This window comes from Oryctolagus cuniculus, chromosome 2 (genome assembly GCF_051225735.1).
Source record: "Oryctolagus cuniculus isolate XC-2025 breed Fujian yellow rabbit chromosome 2, ASM5122573v1, whole genome shotgun sequence".
Taxonomy (NCBI): domain Eukaryota; kingdom Metazoa; phylum Chordata; class Mammalia; order Lagomorpha; family Leporidae; genus Oryctolagus; species Oryctolagus cuniculus.
In genome coordinates this window covers 154,147,171-154,170,103 of record NC_142868.1, presented here as the reverse complement: position 1 = coordinate 154,170,103, position 22,933 = coordinate 154,147,171, and the positions used below count along the sequence as shown (strand labels likewise).

General features: G+C 40.4%; 1 protein-coding gene across 10 annotated transcripts in view; it reads right to left on the bottom strand.

Annotated features, from left to right (window-relative positions):
* ASB3 (ankyrin repeat and SOCS box containing 3) overlaps window positions 1-22,933 on the bottom strand; it is a 192,647-nt gene that overhangs the window by 37,592 nt on the left and 132,122 nt on the right. For all 10 annotated transcript variants that reach the window (XR_016228219.1, XR_016228215.1, XR_016228221.1 and 7 more), the window contains 3 exon segments: window positions 6,507-6,619; window positions 5,756-5,891; window positions 2,036-2,213 (listed from right to left, as the gene is read on the bottom strand). Coding sequence is in view for 6 of the 10 variants with exons in the window: in XM_051829002.3 (XP_051684962.1) it covers window positions 2,036-2,213; window positions 5,756-5,891; window positions 6,507-6,619 (427 nt within the window). In the remaining 4 variants the exon portion in view is untranslated.

Here is a 22,933-nt window from a genome sequence, read left to right as displayed (position 1 = left end):
AGCCACCTGGAGAGTGAACCAGCAGATGGAAGATCTCCCTCTCTTTCTCTGTCCTTCCTCTCTCTGTAACTCTTTCAAATAAGTTTTTAAAAATCCTTTAAAAAATTTTTCCTTCTTAAAGTAACAACTAGCTTTATTTTCCCAATTAATAAGAACTTTTAAAGATGGTGAGTGACGTGAAATGGAGAATAATATTTCCATCAGGAACAAAATAGATTTCTACTAAAAAATTTTATTTTCTCGAAAGAATATGAGCTTATTAAAATACAAAGCTGGTTGCAGGAAAGAAGAACTTCTACAGAAAATCATTAAAATATAAGTTATTAGATTATCTGTAAACTTACCTCCAGCAGTGAGCTGGAAAAAGCACTATTTAGCACTTTAAAACTAAAATAAAACTTTAGGGATTAAGTATGTAAGGTATACCATGTATTACCTATGTATTAAGTATTCCTCTTTCTGAGGAAAAAAAAATCAGCATTACAGAGAGGGAGAGTCAAATCTTCCATCCACTGCTTCACTCCCCAGGTAGGGACAACGGCCAGGGCTGGGCCAGGCTGAAACCGGAAGCCAGAAGCTTAATCTGGGTCTCCCACATGGGTGGTAGAGACCCAGGCACTTGGGCCATCCTCTGCTGCTTTTCCCAGGCCATTAGCTGGGAACTGGATTGGATGTAGAGCAGCCAGGACTCGAACTGGCACCTATATGGGATGAGGGCACCCATACTAGATGCCAGTGTCACAGGTGGTAGCTTTACCCACTGCACCACAATGCCAGCACCATAACTAAAGATTTTAAATATACATTTTAAAAAACTGTTCAGTGCCAATTTATGACAGGTGGCCATATTCTCTTAAGTATAACCAGGGGGTCGGTACCATGGCTCACTCGGTTAATCCTCCGCCTGCGGCGCCAGCATCCCATATGGGCGCCGAGTTCTAGTCCTGGTTGTTCCTCTTCCAGTCCAGCTCTCTGCTGTGGCCTGGGAAGGCAGTGGAGGATGGCCCAAATGCTTGGGCTCCTGCACCCACATGGGAGACCAGGAAGAAACACCTGGCTCCTGGCTTTGGATCGGCACAGCACCGGCTGCGGCGGCCATTTGGGGAGTGAACCAATGGGAGGAAGACCTTTCTCTTTGTCTCTCTCTCTCACTGTCTATAACTCTACCTGTCAAATAAACAAACAACAAAAAAATTAAGTATAACCAGGTTATTGCCTTCTAAAGTTCCTAGAACCTCAATTTACTGTGTCTCCAGAAAATGCCAATCATTTTACAGGAACTTTTGGCTACAAATTAAGAGTAACAGAACCATGGAAAAGTACTGAATTAGACGTAAGAAGAAAGAAAAATGCAACCAAAAGGTTTAAGATGGAGAGGACTATTCACCCCAACAGGGGTCACAAACTTTCTGGAATCTGGGAGGTAATGTGACTAATGCCATCAGATTGCTAGTTGAAGAAGCCTTGGATAACAGGGGAGAAGGAGGAAAAGGAGGAGGAGAACAGTCAGAAAGGAAGATATCAGAGGGAAGACTCCACACTCTGAGAAAGCACTTGAGTTTACCCTTCTCTACTCTTACTGCCTTACACCAGGAAAGTTTAGGAGACAGAATGGGGTAGATCTAGTCACCCGAAAAATTGTAGGAAAAAATACCAAGGATTTTATCTGTAGATAATATGTCTGGACCAGATTTATTCCTTAAGCTTTTAATTCCTTAAGCGTTTTTAATTTTCTGGTTTTAAAGTATTATTTCTTTACTTGAGAGGCAAAGAGCAGATATAAAGCACTCCCATCTACTTGTTAACTCCCCAAATGTCCTCGACATCTAATGGGGGCAGAAGCTAAGAGTGGCAGCAACCCAACTACTTGACCCACCAATGATGCCTGCAAGGGTATGCATTAGCAGGAAGCTGGAATGAGGAGCCAGAGCCAGGAACAGAACCCACATACCCCAGTACAGGAGGCAGGCATACTAATCAGCATCTTAACTACTGGACTAGAAGGCTACCCCTATTTTCTGTTTTTAACACTTACTTTGTATGGCCCATTTGTGCAGCTGCATGAATAGGTAACTGCCAGTTGTCCTCATTACAGTAAAGATCAGGATCTGCCCCACTGGACAGCAAAAGCTCCACACATTTTGTGTGACCCTCCTGAGCAGCAATGAACAAGGGAGTAGCTTTGTCCAGGGCCTGGCAATTGACATTTGCACCTAATAAGATTAAAACATTTAATAGATACTTCTCATTTATGTCAAAAAAATATATAAATTTCAAAGCAACTGCTAAAAAAGCATTTCACAGTACAATAGCTTTTTCTCCTCAGTAGATGTTGCTGTGTAAATATACTTTTTTTGCTAACTTCTTTGTAATAATTTAAATGGTTTTTGCTTTTATATCAGCAGAAAAACAAGTGATTCATATTTTAGAATTCATTTTTGAGCTAAAATGAAAACACTGTTTAATGAACATTCATTCCAATCTGATCCTTCCTCCTTTATGGGTCTAAAAAGTAGGTGTTTTAAAAGGAAAACCACAAACCAGCAAATATGGAAAACATTTCTGATAATAAAAAAAAATTTCTAAAGTCTAAGATATGTCCCATAGTTGTCACTCATCAATTTAGGCTAAGATTTATGAAAAAAAAATATCATTAGATGTAACATACATAGGGACTATGCCTTAAAAGTAGCATATTGTCTTTATTATATCTCTTCCTTCATTACCACTGCATGACAAACAAACCCTACAATAAAGGAAAAAGGTATTTTAATAGCTTTATGAGATCTTCTTAACTCCACAAATCTAAGTATTTAGATGATAGTGTATAAAGATTTGAAAAGCTGAAAATGACCTTGATTTTTATAAAAGTTTTGAAAACAGCAGAATTTCTTAGATTTTTCTCATTGGCAAAAATGTATTAAATATGCTAATTATGGCACTTATTATATGACCAGAATAAATTTTAAATTTCTGGAATATGAGGGTACTTCAAAAAATTCATGAAAAATGGAATTAAAAGGTAAGTTTATTTTGGTAAAAAAAATTGTGAGGAGCCGGTGCTGTGGCACAGTGGGTTAATACCCTGGCCTGAAGCACCAGCATCCCATATGGGTGCCGGTTCTAGTCCCAGCTGCTCCTCTTCCCATCCAGCTCTCTGTTATGGCCTGGGAAAGCAGTAGAAGATGGCCCAGGTCCTTTGGCCCCTGCACCTGTGTGGAAGACCTGGAAGAAGCTCCTGGCTCCTGGCTTCGGATCAGCGCAGCTCCGGCCGTTGCGGCCATCTGGGGAGTGAACCATCGGATGGAAGACCTCTCTCTGCCTCTCCTCTCTGTGTAACTTGGACTTTCAAATAAATAAATAAATCTTTTAAAAAATTGTGAAATTCATGCATATTTTTTCATAATATACGTTTTCCACAAACTTTATGAAGTACCTTCATACATCTCAATGGAAAATCATTATCAAGGAGAAGAAACTGTCTTTATTTAAATGGATATTCCATAAGTACACCAAGAGTTTCATAGAATCTTAAGAAATTCCAAACATGCTAGACAGCTAAAATTTTCTTGACTTATATGAGGACTTGCTATTAGCTTCAAAAAGAAGTGAACACCATTAATGAGAAAAGACTAAGTCAAGAAAGAAATTTACTTAACTTTCTTCTTAAATAAATGTTTCACATTGAGTGACAATTTCAAAAAATAAAAAATAAGAAACCAGTTCCTTAAGACCACAAGCGGAGAAGTCAAACAACATGACAACTCACTAAAAGAAGACTCATTTTAAGGAGTTACAAGCATATAAGGTTTACAATACAAACATACCTACGTACCTTTCAAGTTGCTATTTAGAGAAAAGACAAAATTTAACAAAGAACAAAACACAACAAGTATCTGGAGCTCCAGGTGACAGGAGACAGGGCTGGCACAAAGAGACAGCCAATAAGGTGCAGGTTAGCCTACTTTATTCTAACATTAGTTAAATGCTAATAATTGGAACAACACATAGGACTGAAAGTCATTAACTGAATTAGGACAGTCCTCAGAAGGTATTAAATGGCAGATGAAGGAAGATCAGAAGTCAGAAGGCCTGGTCCAAGTCCTAATTATGCCAGGAAATAGCAGCAACACTTCTGGCACTTTAGCACTTCGGGTCTGGGATTCTTAATCTAAAAAATAACGTATTTGAAGAAATGATTTTTAAAGATTCCTCTTAACTCTAAGATTTGCACACTCATTATTGACAAAAAAAAAAAGCCTTTTTAAAAAAAATTTATTTGAAAGGCAGAGTTACAGAGAGAGAGAAGGAGAGACAGAAATAGAAAGATGCTCCATCCACTGGTTCACTCACATATGGCCATGACAGCCAGAGTTAAGCCCATCAGAAGCTGGGAGCCAGGAGATTCCTCTGGGTCTCCCATGTGGGTGCAGGGGGCCAAGTAACTTGGGCCTCCTCCACTGCTTTCCCAGGGCATTAGCAAGGAAATGGATCAGAAGTGGAGAAGTTAGGATTTGAATGGGCACCCATATGTGACTGCAGGCCATGGCTTAACTAGCTGCACTTTTTAAGATGGCACTTAGGGGCTGCCACTGTGGCGTAGCAGGCAAAGCCACCGTCTGTGGTGCCAGCATCCCACATGGGCAACAGTTCCATCCCAGTTGCTCCATTTCCATCCATCTCCCTGCTAACGCACCTGGAAAAGCAGAGGAGGATGTCCCAAGTAGATGGGCCCCTGCACCCCTGTGGGGGACCCTGAAGAAGCTCCTGGCTCCCAGCTTTAGATAAGCCCAGCTCTGGCCATTGCAGCCATTTGGGGAGCGGACCAGTAGATGGAAGCTCACTCGCTCTCTCTCTCTCTCGCTCTCGCTCTCTCTGTCTCTCCCTCAATCTCTCTCTCTCTCTGACTTTCAAATAAATAAATAAAATTTTTTTTAAAAAAGGTAGTATTTAATAAGTATTTGTTTCTTTTACCCTCTACTTCATGTTAGGTATCTGAAGGTTGGTAAAGAGAAAGCAGAAGTAAGAAAACATGGACCCTGATGTTCAAGTAAACTTTGTCTTTCCTATCTGGGAGCAGTTTATAAAAAAAAGCCCAGGTACTGAAAAACATTGCCTGTCAGCAAATACAGATGTCACTTCCCTGCTCTTCACTATACATGCTTTCTCAGGTTAGTACTGTGAGAGGACACAGTGTGGGGAAGGAATTTAAAAGCCCTTGTATGATAAATCTTTCCGTTCATAGAGACATTATTACAGAGTAAGAATGCCACCTCAACACCATCTTCTCAGGAAGTGCAGAATATGCAGTTAGGTTATCACTGAGAAATGTATATCTGGCTTATGTTGCCATTGAAACAAAATTAAGTGTAAACATGCTTTGAAATAAATCCATTTAAATAGTCACATAGCTATCAAAATAAATAACCATCTAATAAATTAATTTAGCTTAAAATAGTCGTGTACCCTAGAAAGTTGGAACTCCTCAGGTTCCTACAGGAAAGCACTTACTTCATTCAAATTGCCAACTTCCCTTAGTGATAGATTGTACATTCCTACTCAGATACCTTACTAGCTAGGCATTGAACTGTTAGTAATACACACTTAATAACCAGGCTCATGAATCAACTTGTGTTTACTCTTATTTACAAAAACCATAAATGTCACAAGCATATTTAAAAATTATTCTTCCCTAGGAAGATACAGGTTAATATTCATGATCTTAACAGTACAAAGGATAATGGATTAATCTTACCCGATGAAATAAGTATGCTCAAGCTTTCTAGCTTGCCATACTGAGCAGCCACAAACAAAGGTGTGATTCCAAAGTCATCCTGGCATTCCTTGTTTGCTCCTTTTTTAAGAAGCAATTTTATGATTTCAGCATTTCCCTAAGGCACAGATTCATATTTTAAATAAGAGAAAACAAAGAAAATAGAAGGTATCTTTTTTCGTAATATGCTTTATTTTTTTCTTTTTTGACCTTACATTAAAGGTAAACTAGAAAAAGAAAAACAAAATAAAACCATACATTGTCAGATTGGTTGGGAAGGAAAGGGCCAAATAGATTATCCTACACCTCCAGCTAGCCCACTAAATGTAAACAGATGAAACACTGCTCTCTAGGAATTATAATCCTTATAAAATCCTGCAAAATTAGCTTGTTAACCCAAGGACTAAGGAGCTAACACAATTTCTAAACACACTGCTATAAATAAAATAAGACATTGCTCTTTGTCAATTTACATCCTACATGTTACGATGATCTCTAAACTATGCTATCAACATTTGAGAATTCAGATAATCCCTATAGCCCAAAGCTACTACAGCTACTACAGCAGTTAGCTTATTCAGAATGATCATTAGCATTTAGACTGCCTTTTTGGTACTGCACTAACCATCATAAATTACAAGCAAGTGGGAAGCAAAAACTGTATAGAACTGTCATTTTAAAAGGGTAAAACACACAATTTACATGGAAATGAAATAATAAATTCAGAGGTTACCTGAAAAGAAGCCTGATGCAAGGAGTTCCATCCACACATAGAATGGGATCCATTAACATTTGCTCCATGTCGAAGCAGCAGCCTTAAAACATCTATCTGTCCATTTTCAACAGCTGCAATACAGCAGTCAGAAAAATTACTGTCAGCAGAAAGGCATGTTTGTAGGCCGGGACACCTGGTGATAGTCTCATCACTTATTCAACTCAGAACTCATGATGCTCTGACCATTCTGAAACATTTATCACAACTGTCTTAGCCTAGATCCATTAACATAAACCGAATCCTTTCTGTCCACATATAAAATTATTTTCAACAATATGGTAAAAGACACAGAGGAAATGGAAACAGGAAACAAACATTTATTCTCTCTGATGATGGAGACCCTGTGGTTCTAGTTTGTTAAGATGCAATTTGGAGAGGGATAGGATGAACGGTTAAGAAGAAACAATAATAGGTTGGAGAAAGGGACTTTTGGTTGCTATCATTACCATTTGATCACAAGTGACATGAGTCACTGACAAAGCAAAAATGCAAGCCCTGCATCTTAGATATTTTTACCATCACAAACAACAAACTTTTTTTTTAATGCTATGGGAATTGCTATCACTGTGAACACAGCTTTTTGTTGAGTGGTGTATTTGATTAATTGCTGTGGACCTTAGACTGTCTTCCAGAACTCCCATACATTTTGACCTTTTTTTTTTTTTTTAAGATTTATTTATTTGAAAGGCAGAGTTACAGAGAAGAAGAGGCAAAGTCAGAGAGAAAGAGAGAGACAGGTCTTCCAACTGCTTATTCACACCCCAAACGGCCACCACAGCTAGAGCTGGGTGCATCCAAAGCCAGGAGCCAGGAGCTTCTTCCGGGTCTCCCACATGGGTGCAGGGGCCCAAGCACTTGGACTACCATCCACTGCTTTCCCAGGCACATTAGCAGGGAGCTGGATCAGAAGTGGCAGCCAGGCCTCAAATCAGTGCCCATGTAAGATGCAAGTGGCAGGCAGCTTTACCCGCTAGGTCACAGCGTCAGCTCCAACAATCACTGTTAAAATTATGTCCTTATATCTACCAATGAAAACAGAATAAAATCTTCTTGCTTAAACTAAAAGAGAACTAAAGGGAAACTAAAGAGTATTGTTTTTAAAAAATGTATATTACTTTACTATAATAATTGAAACCAAGGACTCCCAAATTGCTGCTGAATGAAGTCCTTTGAAAGAATAGTTTGCAAGTCTATAGACACAAACACCCAATATTCATGTGATTCCTTTTTTTTATTTTATTTTTTATTTTTTGGACAGGCAGAGTTAGACAGTGAGAGAGACAGAGAGACATGTGCTTCCTTGAATAATTTCACCAAATTATTCTATTTTCTTTTACATACATAATTTAACATTACAACAAGATATAGTTAGTCTAATACTATATACGTTTAAGTTTATAAATCTTACTTTGTGAGTATAAAAACAGAATATAGGTGCAATGTATTTAGAGAACACGTTATCAAGTTGACACAAGGAGGTGTAGCTAAACTTTCCAATATATGTCTACAATAAAATTTTACTATGAGTCAGTAATTCTGCTGGTGTTGAAGCAGAGTTAATGAAAAACTGAAAATCAGAAAACAGCCATATATGAGGATGCTTCAAAAAGTTTGTAAAGGGCTTTTAATAGCCTCACACATACAACATTCATAATATGCCTTTTTGACAATGTTTTGTTTGCATGTCTGTACTTTTTAATGTAGTTCTCCCATCTGTGGCAGATACATTCTCAGTGAATGCCTGAAACTGCAAATAGTACTGAACCCTACATGTGTTATGTTTCCTCCTATGCAGATAAACCTCTAATATTGGCATTGAGGCGTCATGCCTGCAACTACTGAATCTCGTAAGGGCACCATTCGAGTCCCAGCTGTTCCACTTCCAATCCAACTCCCTGCTAATGTGCCTGGGAAAGCAGCAGAGAATGGCCCAAATCCATAGGCCCTTGCCACCCATGTGGGAGATCCAGAGGAAGCTCCCAGCTCCTGGCTTCAGCTTCGCCCAGCCCTGGCTGTTGCAGCCATATGGGGAGTGAACCAGCATATGGAAGACCTCTCTCTATGTCTCTCCCTTGCTCTCTCTCAGTATCTTTGCCTATCTAATAAATACAATAAATTTTAGCAAATAGTTTGTAAAAAAGTGCAACTCAAAAGTAAGTTTGCTTTGGTGCAAAAAAATTGTATATATCAAATTGTATATATTACATATATTTTCATACATTGTATATATGAAAGTTCTTCAAAAAAGTTCATGGAAACCATATATTATGAAAAAACTACGCATGGATCTCAAAACACTTTTACACTAAAGTAAAGTAATCTTTTAATTCCATTTTTACAAGAACTTTTTCCAGTCCTCCCCTCATCTGGGGTTGTGATCTCCATGGTTTCAGTTACCCACGATCAACAGTGGCCCAAAATATGAAATGGAAAATTCAAAAAGAAAATTAAGAATTTGTAAGTTTTAAGCTGCTAGGTGTGCTGAGTAACATAATGAAACCTCACATTGTCCTGCTCTGTCCTGCCTAGGACACAAATCAACCCTTTGTCCCACCTACCTACTCTACCTACCCTGTAAACGTGTATACTACCTGCCCATTAGTCACTTAGTAGCCAAGGTTATCAGATCAACTGGCAGGGTATCACAGTGCTTGTTTTTAAGTAATCCTTATTGATAACAGCGAATTTCATTACTGAATATTATTATAACTGTTCTATTTTAATAGTTGTTGCAAATCTCTTAAAGAACCTAACTTATACATTAAAACTTGCAGGGCCGGTGTGGTGGCATAGCAGGTACAGCTGCCGCCTGCAATGTCGGCATCCCATATGGGCACCGGTTCAAGTTCTGACTGCTCCACTTCCCATTCAGCTTTCTGCTATGGCCTGGGAAAGCAGTGGAGGATGGTCCGGGTCCCTGGGCCCCCCACCCACATGGGAGACCCACAAGAAGCTCTAGGCTCCTGTCTTCAGATCGGCGCAGCCCCAGCTGTTGTGGCCATTTGGGGAGTGAACCAGCAGATGGAAGATTTTCTCACTTTCTCTGCCTCTCTGTAACTCTGCCTCTCAAATAAATAATCTTTTTTTTTTTTAAAAAATTTCTAAGTTTGGGGGCTGGTGCTGTGGCATAGCGGATAAAGCCACCGCCTGCAGTGCTGGCATCCCAAATGGCACTGGTTCTAGACCTGGCTGCTTTACTTCCAATCCAGCTCTCTTCTTGGGCCCCTGCAACCGTGTGGGGGACCCAGAAGAAGCCCCTAATCCCCGGCTTCAGATCAGTCCAGCTCTGCCTGCTGCAGCCATTTGGGGAGTGAACCAGCAGATAAAAGATCTCTCCCTCTTTCTCTCTCTCTCTCTGCCTCTCTGTAATTCTGCCTTTCAAACAAATAAATAAATCTTTTTTTTTTTTTAAATTCTAAGTTTGGAGAAATAGTTCCTGTAAGATAGAGGGCCGAGACATGCATAAGAAAGTCTAGCTTCACGTTCTTGGGTGTAAGAAAGAAGGTTTAAAAAACAAATTTTTTCTTTTATTTCAAGTATTTCGTTATTCGATTCCTCTGACTAGACTAGGAGGCAGGATATGGAAATCAAGAAAATTCAGCCACAAAATTAGAAAGGCACTAGACATTTGCATGATGGGTCATACTTAAAAATGTTAATATAGATGAAACAAAGGGGACGGTAAAATCCTTAAAAGTGTATGACAAAAAAGGGTAAGTGTACTCATTAAAAATGAGTAACATGCCAACAACAGTCTATTAGTTTTATATACTGAGTTTAGAACAGTGCTTATTTCCCCATAAGGACTCTCAGAAGTCTCTTACCCTGGGGAGTTTCAGAAATGTAAATAATGAACGGCTGTGAGAGTGCCACTAAGGCAGAAGTTTAATATAACTTATTTTTTATTTCTAAGTTAATAGTCAAGAGCACTTTGTCAAAGAAATAATATTTTAAGCAAAATTAATTTTTTAAAAAGATTTATTTATTTATTTGAAAGTTAGAGTTACAGAGAGGTAGAGCAGAGAGAGGGGTCTTCCATCTGCTGGTTCATTCCCCAAATGGCCGCCAACAGCCAGAGCTGGGCCAATCTGAAGCCAAGAACCAGGAGCTTCCTCCGGGTCTCCCAAAAAGGCACAAGGGCCCAAAGACTTGGGCCACCTTCTACTGCTTTCCCAGGCATAGCAGAGAGCTGGACTGGAAGTGGAGCACCGGGACTTGAACTGGCGCCCATATGTGATGCTGGCATTTCAGGCAGTGGCTTTACCCAGTAGGACATAGCACTGGCCGCCCCAAGCAAAATTAATTTCCTATGGTCAATCTAATTTTTGGTGGAGGTCATGATAGAAAAGAAAATCTGTTTCATACCCAACTTAAACATTTAAATCAGTGACTGCTGATTATCACGTTACTGGCAATGACATATCAATTAGAGAAAAAGTAAGTTTGCTTTCCATGAATTAGGATGACCTTTAAAAATGGAAGCAAAAAAACAAAATGCTTTAAGTTTTAAATACAGTATTAAAGTCCCACAGAAAAATTGTTTTTACTTTTAACATCATAAATACATTAAGTTACCTGATTTCTTTTTTTTTTCTTTTTTTTTCTTTTTTTTTTTTTTTTTTTTTTTACAGGCAGAGTGGACAGTGAGAGAGAGAGACAGAGACAAAGGTTTTCCTTTTGCTGTTGGTTCACCCTCCAACGGCCGCCGTGGCTGGCACGCTGCGGCCGGCGCACCGCGCTGATCCGATGGCAGGAGCCAAGGTTACCTGATTTCTACTGAAAACATTTCCCAATGGCAAAAAATTAAACCTGTATATGAGCAGATAAATGATATTTTCATAGCTCTTGCTAATTTTTTCAAAATAAATTAGTGGTCAATAATTGAGAAAAGATGGTTTATAAGAGTTTAGTTAGAGCTTAGATTTATTCCCTAAATCTCTACTTTAGAAGAAGTGCATTACTGCCTTTATGTAACAAGTTGGAGTTCTCAAACTGAGGGATGGGGGAGATTACAACTGTGCTGAACAGCTTACTTCCAAAAAGGCAGCCATTCTACGCATTTTCTCAATACTACCAAGAAAACCAAATATAAAAGCATGTTGAGAAACAACCCAACATCTAAAATAGACTATAAAACTCTTTTCCAGGAACAGACTCAACCACTCAAATATCTATAAACAGTGAGTACTTTAGTTCTATGAGACTAGTGGGAGCATAGTACGGGAAGGATGGAGAACGTTATCAGAGAATTAGAATAGTGCTTCTGCCTCAAGAGCTTTTTAAATAGAAATATGATAAACATGTCAGTGACAGCAAACTAATGCCACTCAATTGAATCAGTGACTATTTTTTGTTCTCATTGTCTCTGATAGGGCCTTTATTCAAAATAAGTGGTCCAAAAGGATTTGATCTTTCTGGAACAAACAGATCTGAGACTTTACACAGCAGGCTTTTCTTCGGGGCGGTTTTCTTGTCGGCGGGCTTCTTGTCTGTGGCTGGCTTCCTGGAGGCAGCAGCCTTTTTTCCCACCACAGGCTGCTTCTGCTTCTTGATGCTGATGGGCCTCGGCTTCTTTCCCTTCTTCACCACCACAGGCTGCTTTTTGCCTGTGGCCTCCTTCTGGCCAGATCTGACAGCTAGTGCTCGCACTGCCTTCTCCATTCAGAGCTTGTGATTCCTGGCCTGGCAAAGAATAGTGTTCCACCACAGGGTCTTCACGTACTGGCAAGGCCCACGCAGCCAAGGCAGAGTAAATGGCCTATCACTTTTGAGTCGTGTTCACTCTCCGATGCCAACAGCGCCAGGTTTTGGTTGATGCAAACATGCAGCCTCCTCAGCAGATATTCCCAAGAGCACCCTGGCCAGATCGGTGGGTCCCACCTCGCGCTCTGGGAATTAGAGCCACAGCTCTGTCAGTACCCCACGACTCAGCAGTGGTCTGGTGACCTGCTAACTCACTGACAGCATAGGACTACCTGCTGTTTTTGCACAAGTTGGTGTGAACGAAGTTCACAGTATCTGGCCGAATGGGAGCCTTGAGTACATCAGGCAAAGTGACATTTTTGCCGGGTGACACCCCCTTCTCAAGAGTACACTGATATGAGTGGACCAGCACAGGCCATGGCGGGGGGGAGGGGAAAGGGAGAGAGGGGAGCCACGCTCCTCTCTACCTGGAGGTTCCCAAAGGAAAAGCCAATCAGCGATGTTAACAGGAATGGACCACACACGGACCACAATACAATGTATTCTGTGTAGAAATAGGATTTACTTATCCTTTCCTTCCCAACTGAAAAGAAGGAGCTTCCTCTTTTTTGCAGTTTTACCTGTGTCCTCGCCATCACTTCCACACCTCTTCCTTTTCTTTGAGCTTACTCTTTATACTTCTCTTACCATTCCTTTGCTATTGGGCTCTACTGTTCAACCTGCAAACTGATTTAGATTTTCCTTTTTTGAAAAATAAAACAAATCTTCCATGCTAATATCAACATGCTAATTTTTCTCCCTTTCTTTTATACCACTAAACTTTCTCCAAAGGTACCTTCATTTACTTAAGATTTATTTTATTTATTTGAAAGGCATAGTTAGAGAGAGAGAAGAGATAGAGAGGTCTTCCATCCATTGGCTCACTCCTCAAATGGTAGTAAGGCAAGGGAAGGGCCAGGCTGAAGCCAGTAGCAAGGAGCTTCTTCCAGGTCTCCCACTTGGGTGCAGGGGCCCAAGCACTTGAGTCACCCTCCACTGCTTTCCACTGCTTTCCACGGGAGCTAGATTGGAAGTAGAGTGGCCAGGTCATTAACCAGCACCTATATGGGATGCCCATAATGCAAGTGGCAGCTTAACCCGCTAAGCCACAGCACCAATCCCAAATGCCTTTTCTTGAGTAAACATTAAATTATTCCATTTTTCCCACAAATTATTCAATCATTCAACAAATATCTAGTGAGTGTTTACTATGTACTAGGCAATGCTGTAGGTACTAGAGATACAAAAATGAATGAGATAAAAATTCCTGCCTATGGGGACTGTACAATCACTCTTTTAGTTACTACCTAATAAGCTGCACTGCCATAATTCATTTGAAGCTTCTCCACTGATAATCACTAGTGACCTCTGAGTCATCAAATCCAAAGGCCTTTTTCTTAGCCTTCAGTCTCTCACTAAGTTCCTACTGGCGCTGACACTAAATTCCCCATATTTCTATAATACCAACTTTCTTCTCAGGATCAAGTAGTTGCAGGTTTTTTTAAAAAACATTTTTTAAATTCTCAAGCACTATCTAAGGTTTGTTTTTGGTTTTTTTTTTTTTTTTTTTTTTTAAGATTTATTTATTTACTTTATGGGGCCAGCGCCGTGGCTCACTTGGTTAATCTTCTGCCTGCAGCACCGGCATCCCATATGGGTGCCGGGTTCTGGTCCCGGTTGCTCCTCTTCCAGTCCAGCTCTCTGCTGTGGCCCAGGAAGGCAGTGGAGGATGGCCCAAGTGCTTGGGCCCTGCACCCCATGGGAGACCAGGAGGAGGCACCTGGCTCCTGGCTTCAGATCGGCACAGCGCACTGGCAGTGGTGGCCATTTTGGGGGTGAACCAACAGAAGGAAGACCTTTCTCTCTGTCTCTCTCTCTCACTGTCTAACTCTGCCTGTCAAATTAAAAAAAAAAAGATTTATTTATTTACTTGAAAGAGTTAGAGAGAGAGAGAGAGGTCTTCCATCCGTTGGTTCACTCCCTAATGGCTGCAAAGGCTGGAGCTCCACCAGGAGCTAGGAGCTTCTTCCAGGTCTCCCACGTGGGTACAGAGGCCCAAGGAGTTGGGCCATCCTCTACTGCTTTCTCAGGCCATAGCAGAGAGCTGGATTGCAAGTAAAGCAGTTGGGTCTCGAACACACGTCCATATGGGAGGCTGACACTGCAGGCAGCGGCTTTACCCACTACACTACAGCATCGGTCCCAGGTAGTTGCAGTTTTAACTCATTTTCTCTCCTTAGTTTATTTTTCTCTCTCCTACCAATTCCAAATTTGTGGTAATTTACCAAAATTCTGTCTTCAACCTTTATTTTTCATTCATTTATACATTATCTCTCTTTGTTAAATATTTATTTATTTATTTGAGAGGCAGAATTACAAACAGAGAGAGGGAGAGACAGAGGGAAAGATCTTCCATCCACTGGTTTACCCCCCAAAGGCCATAATAGCCAAAGCTGAGCTGATCTGAAACCAGGAGCCAGGAGCTTCTTCCAGGTCTCTTATGTGGGTACAGGGGCGCAAACATTTGATCTAAAAATAAATAGTAGGATGCACAGTATTTATGCATATGAAGACTCACTGTTGTAGAAATATAAATTCTTACCAAAATAATGAAAGTTTAAATGCCAGCTCAATCAAAACATCTGAAGGTGTTGCAGAGGTTGTTTTTATAGTTGAAGGGAAAACTGATTCACATACATGAGAATACAAAAGACCAAGTAAAGCCAAAATAATTGTGTAGAAAAAGAATAAAGTAAGAGGACTCATCCTACCAGGTATCAAGATTTACAAAGCTGCATTGCTTCTCGGCCTTTTGGCTAAGATCAACTATACAAAGCTGCAGTGATTAAAATAACACAGTATTGGCAGAGAACAGACAAAGAGACCAAAATAAACAGAATTGAAAATCTAGTAACAGACCAACTCCATCGCCCAAAACTGGTCATTTTTATGTCAAAGGTGACAATGGAATTGAGTCATGAAAGACAACCTTTTCTCAACAAACATTGTTAGGTCAATTGAATATCTGTATGGAAAAAATCAATAAATTTTGACTTCTGTCTCATATAATATACAAATTTTTTTTTTTGACAGGCAGAGTGGACAGTGAGAGAGAGAGAGACAGAGAGAAAGGTCTTCCTTTTTGCCGTTGGTTCACCCTCCAATGGCCACCGCGGCTGGCGAGCTGCGGCCGGCACATCGTGCTGATCCGAAGCCAGGAGCCAGGTGCTTTTCCTGGTCTCCCATTGGGTGCAGGGCCCAAGCACTTGGGCCATCCTCCACTGCACTCCCGGGCCATAGCAGAGAGCTGGCCTGGAAGAGGGGCAACCGGGACAGAATCCGGCACCCCAACCGGGACTAGAACCAGGTGTGCTGGCGCCGCAAGGCGGAGGATTAGCCTATTGAGCCGCGGCACCGGCTGATAATATACAATTTCAATTCCAGATACATTAGAATCAAAATTTGAATAATAAGATTTCTAGAAAAAAATTAAGAATATCCATAACCTGAGCATGAGGGAAAAAAGAATACTTAATCATGGAAAATAGTGATAAATTATATTTTGTTAAAAAAAAGAACAACTTAAATCAATAAAAAGATTCATTGGATTCTTTTATCTATTAAATATGCTTACACTCCCTCTCCAAAACAACCAGGCTTCACAATTGCACTTCTGGTTAAGAAAAACATAACTGTTATGAAATTAGCCATCACTCCACAATCTTAAGAATGGACAAAATACCTAAATATAATTTATTTGGGCATTAAACAACAGACAGAAAATTGACTCCTGAGAGGAGGCAAACGTCTGAGGCAAGGCCTATGACAAGCCCAGCTCTTTGCCTAGGCATATTCCCTGAGTATGGTGTACTGAGCAAGACCAAAACTGGGGGGAAAACACTGCAAGCAGATGAAATATAGATAGAAGTCCAAGCAGAATACAGAAGTTCATTACACTAAAGAGGCAGAGATTAGTTTAAGGTGGTTGAACTCTTCAGTAAGGCTCCAGAGAATAGAACCATGCAGAGGGGAGGCCTCAGTGTGGAAGTTATACAAGAATCCTTGGTTAAAGTCTAGGATGTCATGTACTAGGCAAATACTAAGCATACTAGAGAACAACTGCAAAAACATTAAGTGTGGAACAGAGATAATTAGAAATCAAACAGCACTGATGCACAAAGAACTCCTTGGAGCTCTAGCCTCATCAGTGGTGAGCCCATATTATAGCTTGTTAACACCCAAGGCATTCAGCTAAGATACCCAAAAAGCAGGTCTCTAGAAGTAAGGTGCACATCTGAGAGTAAGGTTTACTCTAGACTTGCACTAAGTTTAAAATGAACCCTGACAAGATCAGGAAGGAAAGCAGAGACTGGAAACTGAGTGCCACCAATTTAGATGAGCTTGGGAAACAGCTTAAGCTCTCCTCAGAACACTTCTAACAAACCGTAAAACCAAACCTAAACAAATTTGAGGTAGTAAACCAGCAAATTATCTGCCTATTTAACAAAAAGAACAAAACATTCTTCCAGAGGAAGAAAACAGAATTCAAGTCTATAACATAGTAGCCACAATGTTTATTCAGTACAGTAGTCAAACAGCACTCAACAGGAACTGAGCCCTAAAATGGCCCAGATGTTGGATTTAACAAGTTAGCTAAGGCACCTGGTTAGAGTTTGAATGTGTCCCCTATATTCAAGCATTAAACCTAATCTCCAATGCAACAGTATTGAGTGGTAGGGCCTAAGAAGTAATGATTAGGTCATGAGGGTTCTGCCCACCAAGAATGGATTAATGTTGTTATGGGAGTGGGTTGGTTATTTTGAAAGTGAATTTTTTTTTAGAAATTTCTTTTTTGGAAAGATTTATTTATTTATTAGAAAGTCAGAGTTACACAGAGAGAGGAGAAGGAGAGAGAGAGGTATTCCATCTAATAAGTCACTCCCAAATTGGCTGCAACGGCTGGAGCTGCACCAATCTGAAGCCAGGAGCCAGGAGATTCTTCTGGGTCTCCCACGCAGGTGCACGGGCCCAAGGACTTGGGCCATCTTCTACTGCTATCCCAGGCCATAGCAGAGAGCTGGATTGGAAGTGCAGCAGCCGGGTCTTGAACCGGCACCCACAGGAGATGCCGGCGCTTCAAGCCAGGGTGTTAACCCTCTGCACCACAGTGTTGGCCACGAGAGTGAATTTGTTCTAAATGTGAGTTCAGTCATCTCTTTATCTCTCACCCTCACTCTCTCTCTTTTTTTTTTTAAGATTTATTTTTTTAAAGATTTGTTTTATTTATTTGAAAGACAGATTTACAGAGAGAGGTCTTCCATCTGATGGCTCACCCCCAAGATGGCCGCAACGGCCAGATCTGTGCCGATTCGAAACCAGGAGCCAGGAGCTTCTTCCAGGTCTCCCATGTGGGTGCAGGGGCCCAAGGACTTGGGCCATCTTCCACTGCTTTCCCAGGCTAGAGCAGAAAGCTGGATTGGAAGAGGAGCAGCCAGGACTAGAACCAGCACCCATACGGGATGCCAGAGATTCAGGCTAGGACTTCAACCAACTGCACCACAGCGCTGACCCCAAGATTTATTTATTTATTTGACAGGCAAGAGAGAAAGAGAAAAACAGAGAAAGAGAGAGAGAGAGGTGTCTTCCATCCGATGGTTCACTCCCTAATTGGCCAGAATAGCCTGAGCTGCACCGATCCAAAGCCAGGAGCCAGGACTTCCTCGGGGTCTCCCACTCCTCGCTCTCTCTTGCTCTTCCACCTTTTATGATGTAGATAATGAGGCACACAGCAATTCACAAGATACTGGCATCACAATCTTGGACTTTCCAGTCTAAGGGAGCCAAATAATTATCCAGTTTCAGGTTCAGACACTCTCAACAAATAATAGGGTTATATTCCAATAAACTCACTGGAAGTTGAAAATATCATATGTTGAAAATGTATTTAATACACTTAACCTACCAAATATCATAGTTTAGCCTAGCCTACTTTAAATATGTTTAGAACATTTACACTAGCCTACAGCTGAGTACCATAAGAAAATATTGGACAGGAGGGAGGGTATGGTGGGAAGAATCACAATATTCCTAAATTTGTATATATGAAATGCATTGTTTATAAACCTTAAATAAAATTTTTTAAAAAAGGAAATATATATGGTTAGCCCAAGGAAGACTCAAAATTCTAAATTCTAAGTACAGTTTCACAAATAACAAAGTCAAAAAAAATCATTAAGTCAAAGACCATTATAGGAGCATAAAATGAACCAGGACAACAGATATTATACATGTTTTTAAAAATTAAGGAAAATAAGGGCCAGTGCTATGGCACAGTAGGTTAATCCTACAGCACTGGTATCCCAAACAATCACCAGTTCTAGTCGTGGCTGTTCCTCTTCTGATCCATCTCTTTCTGTGGACTCAGAAAGCAAGGGAAGATGGCCCAAGCACTTGGCCCCTACACCCACATGGGAGACCTGGAAGAAGCTCCTGGCTCCTGGCTTAGCATCAGCTCAGCTCCGGCTGTTGCAGCCATTTGGAACATGAACTAGTGGATGGAAGGCCTTTCTTTCTGTCTCTCCCTCTCACTGTCTGTAATTCTACCTTTCAAATAAATAAAATCTTTAATAAAAAAATAAAATTCACTCCTCTCCTTAAAATCATCAAGAAATGATATTTTTTTAATTAAGCAAGATATATTCTAAGACTTTTATACATTTTTACTTATCTATTTTCATTTTATTTGAAAGGCAGAGAGACAGAGATCTTCAATACACTGGTTCATTCCCCTAAATGCCCAAAACAGCTGGGTCTTTGCCAGGCAGAAGACAGGAGTCTGGAACTCAATCTGAGTCTTCCATATGGGTGGCAAGGACTTAAGTATCTCAGCCATCTTCTGCCACCTCTAAGGGTGTGCATTAGCAGAAAGTTGGATCAGAAGCAGAGCTGGGACTTGAAGTAGACACTCTGACATGTCCCAAGCAGCATCTTAACAACTGCACCAAATGCCTCCAACTCAAGATTTTATTTTTAATGTATATATTATCAAGATAGGTACAGGAAATCTCAGCACTGAAATGAAAACACTAAAAAAATGCAAATGGGGAGTCTGCAACTAAATGATACAAAAGCTTTAAAGAAAAGAAAAAGAAATGGGTGTGCTTAAATGCAGAATGCAGAAGCAGGTGGATCCCACAATGGAGTGCCTGGGTTAGATTGCAAGCTGTGGCTGCTGACTCCAGCTTCCTGTCCTGGGAGGCAGATATGGCAGGTAATTGGGTTCCTACCAGTCACTTAAGAGACCTAGATTGAGTTTCCAGATAAAGAAGAAAGTGAAAAGAAGGCACATCCAAGAAAACACATCATGAGTAACTCAGAGGAGCCTCTGAACAATGCAAACCTTTGGATCAAGTCAAAACTATGTGAAGGGGCCTGTGCTGTGGCATAGTAGGTTATGCCTCTGCTCAGGTTCAAGTCCTAGCTGCTCCACTTCTGATCCAACTCCCTGATGATGGCCTGGGAAAGAAGTGGAGGATGGCCTAACTGCTTGGGTCCCTGAACCCATGTAAGAGACCTGAAAGAAGCTCCTGGCTCTGGATTGGCCCAGCTCTGGCCCTTGAGGCCGTTTGGGGAGTGAAATGGCAAATGGAAGGTTTTTTTTTCTCTCTCTCTCTCTTCCTCTCTCTGTAATTCTGCCTCTCAAATAAATAAATCTTAAAAATAAAACAAACAAATAAAAAAAGCACGTGGTATGCAGCACATTAACTGCAGTCAGTGACAAGCCCCATACGAAGACTTCATGAAGGCATGGACTCAAAACAAGATTCTCATCTAGGAAAACTATGGCAACCTGTAAGTACCTATAAGTACAAAATCTAACAGGGATAGCAAATAATGATTACTGTTTAATACAGCATTCATTAAAGAATAAATCAGGGGCTGGCGCTGTGGCGTAGCAGGTAAAGCTGCCGCCTGTATTGCCGGCATCCCATATGAACACCGGTTCGAGTCCTGGTTGCTCCACTTCCAAACCAGCTCTCTGCTATGGCCTGGGAAGGCAGTGGAACATGGCCCAAATCCTTGGGCCCCTGCATCCACATGGGAGACCTGCAAGAAGCTCCTGGCTCCTGGCTTCGGATTGGCACAGCTCCAGCTGTTGCGGCCAACTGGGGAGTGAACCATCGGACAGAAGACCTCTCTCTCTGCTTTTCCTTCTCTCTCTATGTAATTCTGACTTTCAAGTAAATAAATAAATCTTTAAATAAAACTTTAAAAATAAGAATAAATCAAGGGATATTTTTACATGTAATTATCCTACTGAACACTTCTGAAAAATGTACCAATATTTTGAAAGGACTTCCAACAGTTAAGTTCTCTACCAACTGCAAATCACAGTGAAGTGACTTCTGTGTAAGTTAAAAAATATGCTCTCATTTTAAGGGTCAGATTTTGAAAGCAATTCTAAAAAAAATCATGGTCAGTAAAGTTGTAAGGAACAGTTTAACCACAGTCTGTCCAAAGCTTTTAATTACAGCAGCAAGTTGACAATTTCTGAGAGTCCCAGATATCACCTATAGATTCTATTAGTATACTTGAATTATATATGAATTTTTAACTGTCTATATTTTTTGAGTTCTACATGTACTCTATTCTCTATTATGCACTTCATTTGTAAATATAATTCTATAGTAAAATCTTTGCACTGTATTCCTAGTTTATTTCAAACATTTTCCCTCCTTTATGAAGCCAAAAAACAATGTTCATAAGCCATTTATTGGATGCAGTATTTCTCTAGTCCTATGGTTATACTGACATCTGGTGGTACAAGAAAAGAAACTCCAGTGCAATGACAGGGAATTGTTTTTCCAGTACTGCTAATTTATTCTGTGTAACCTTATCTATACCAAGGACAATAGAACCAATCAAGTACCATCCTAACTCCAACTGGTGGCATACATTATTTGCAACCCTTTATTTTGGTAATATGACTGGCAAGGATATTGAATCTTTCATTATTTCAAGAAATACCACAAGGTAAATAAGCCAGTCCAGTTATTTACTTCTTATCTAGAGCTTATAATCAGAGAGGCCAGCACTGTGCCATAACAAGTAATGCTGCCACCTAAGACACCAACATCCCAAATGGGCACCAGTTCATGTTGCAGCTACTCCACTTCCAATCCAGCTTCCTGCTAATGACCTGGGAAAAGAAGCAACAGAAGGCCCAGATGTTTGGGTCCCCACCACCCATGTGGGGGACCCAGATGAAGCTCCTGGCTCCTGGCTTTGGCCTGGCCTAGCACTGGACATTTTGACCATCTGGACAGTGAACTAGCAGCTAGAAGATCTCCTTATTTCTCTGTGTGTGTGTGTGTGTGTGTGTGTATCTGACCCTTCAATTTTTTAAAGACAAGATAAAACTCAGATGGGAGATCTCTGCTTGTTTCTCCTTCTCAAAAAAAAAAAAACACATAAAAATATCTTTAACAGTAAACACTAGAAAACAAAATTAAAACTTTTACATGTAACTATTAGTGAACTCCATACCTTTGTTCTTGAAAACTCAAATCACCATTTTCAAGAATTCATGTAAAAATGCTTATGTTACAAACCCTAAAGAAGATGATTAATCTTTCAGTTCAAAATTCTAAAACTCCACAAAGTTTAATTATTATTATGATACATGACTACAAAACCTCAAAATCCTTAGCACTTCAAAAAATAGTTTCATGATCACTATCCACAAAGAGAGTAGTGAAAAGTGAAACACATGGTGGTTTCTTTGACTCTGGAATCTTTCATCAGAGTCAGAGTTAAAGGACATGCTTGCCACGTGAACCATGGCATGACACATTTTACAGTTAAATATTGAAACAGGCAGTGTCATACAACATTGTTTATAAAACACTCTGTTCTTATTAAACATTACTGTTCTGTTTAACATCGAAGGATGTAAAGAATAAGCAGAAATTCAGAATAAAAACAGAAAAACAATCAATCAAAAGTCCAAAGTTCATGCTATGCAGTCCCACAGACATTTTTCTGTGAACTCCCATGGGGTTGCACCTGAACCTCCAATTTATCTGTTACAAATAAGAAGAAAGCATCTATTTCCTAAATATTCAGATGGATTTTCACACAGAATTTACTACATTTATAAAAAAGGACTTTTTTTAATTTCCAAGTAAACCTGTCCTTAGAATAGCTACTATGCATGAGTATAGTGAACAACAGAAGGGGATGGAATGAGGAGAGGAGGCAAGGATAAAGAAAAGCCATAAGGGAGCAGACTTCTTTTGAAAACATCAACTCTAAACTGTTAGCAAAAAGATGGTCAAGAAAGTCAACTTTCACATAAAAAAGATGAGGAGAGAGTTCCAGAATTTTCCTATCTCATGCAGTTCTATCATTTTGAAACTGACAGATTACTTTGAGTATATAAAAGTACATATAGGCCGGCACCACGGCTAAATAGGCTAATCCTCCGCCTGCGGCACTGGCACACCGGGTTCTAGTCCCGGTCAGGGCGCCAGATTCTGTCCCGGTTGTCCCTCTTCCAGTCCAGCTCTCTGCTGTGGCCTGGGAGTGCAGTGGAGGATGGCCCAAGTCCTTGGGCCCTGCACCCACATGGGAGACCAGGAAAA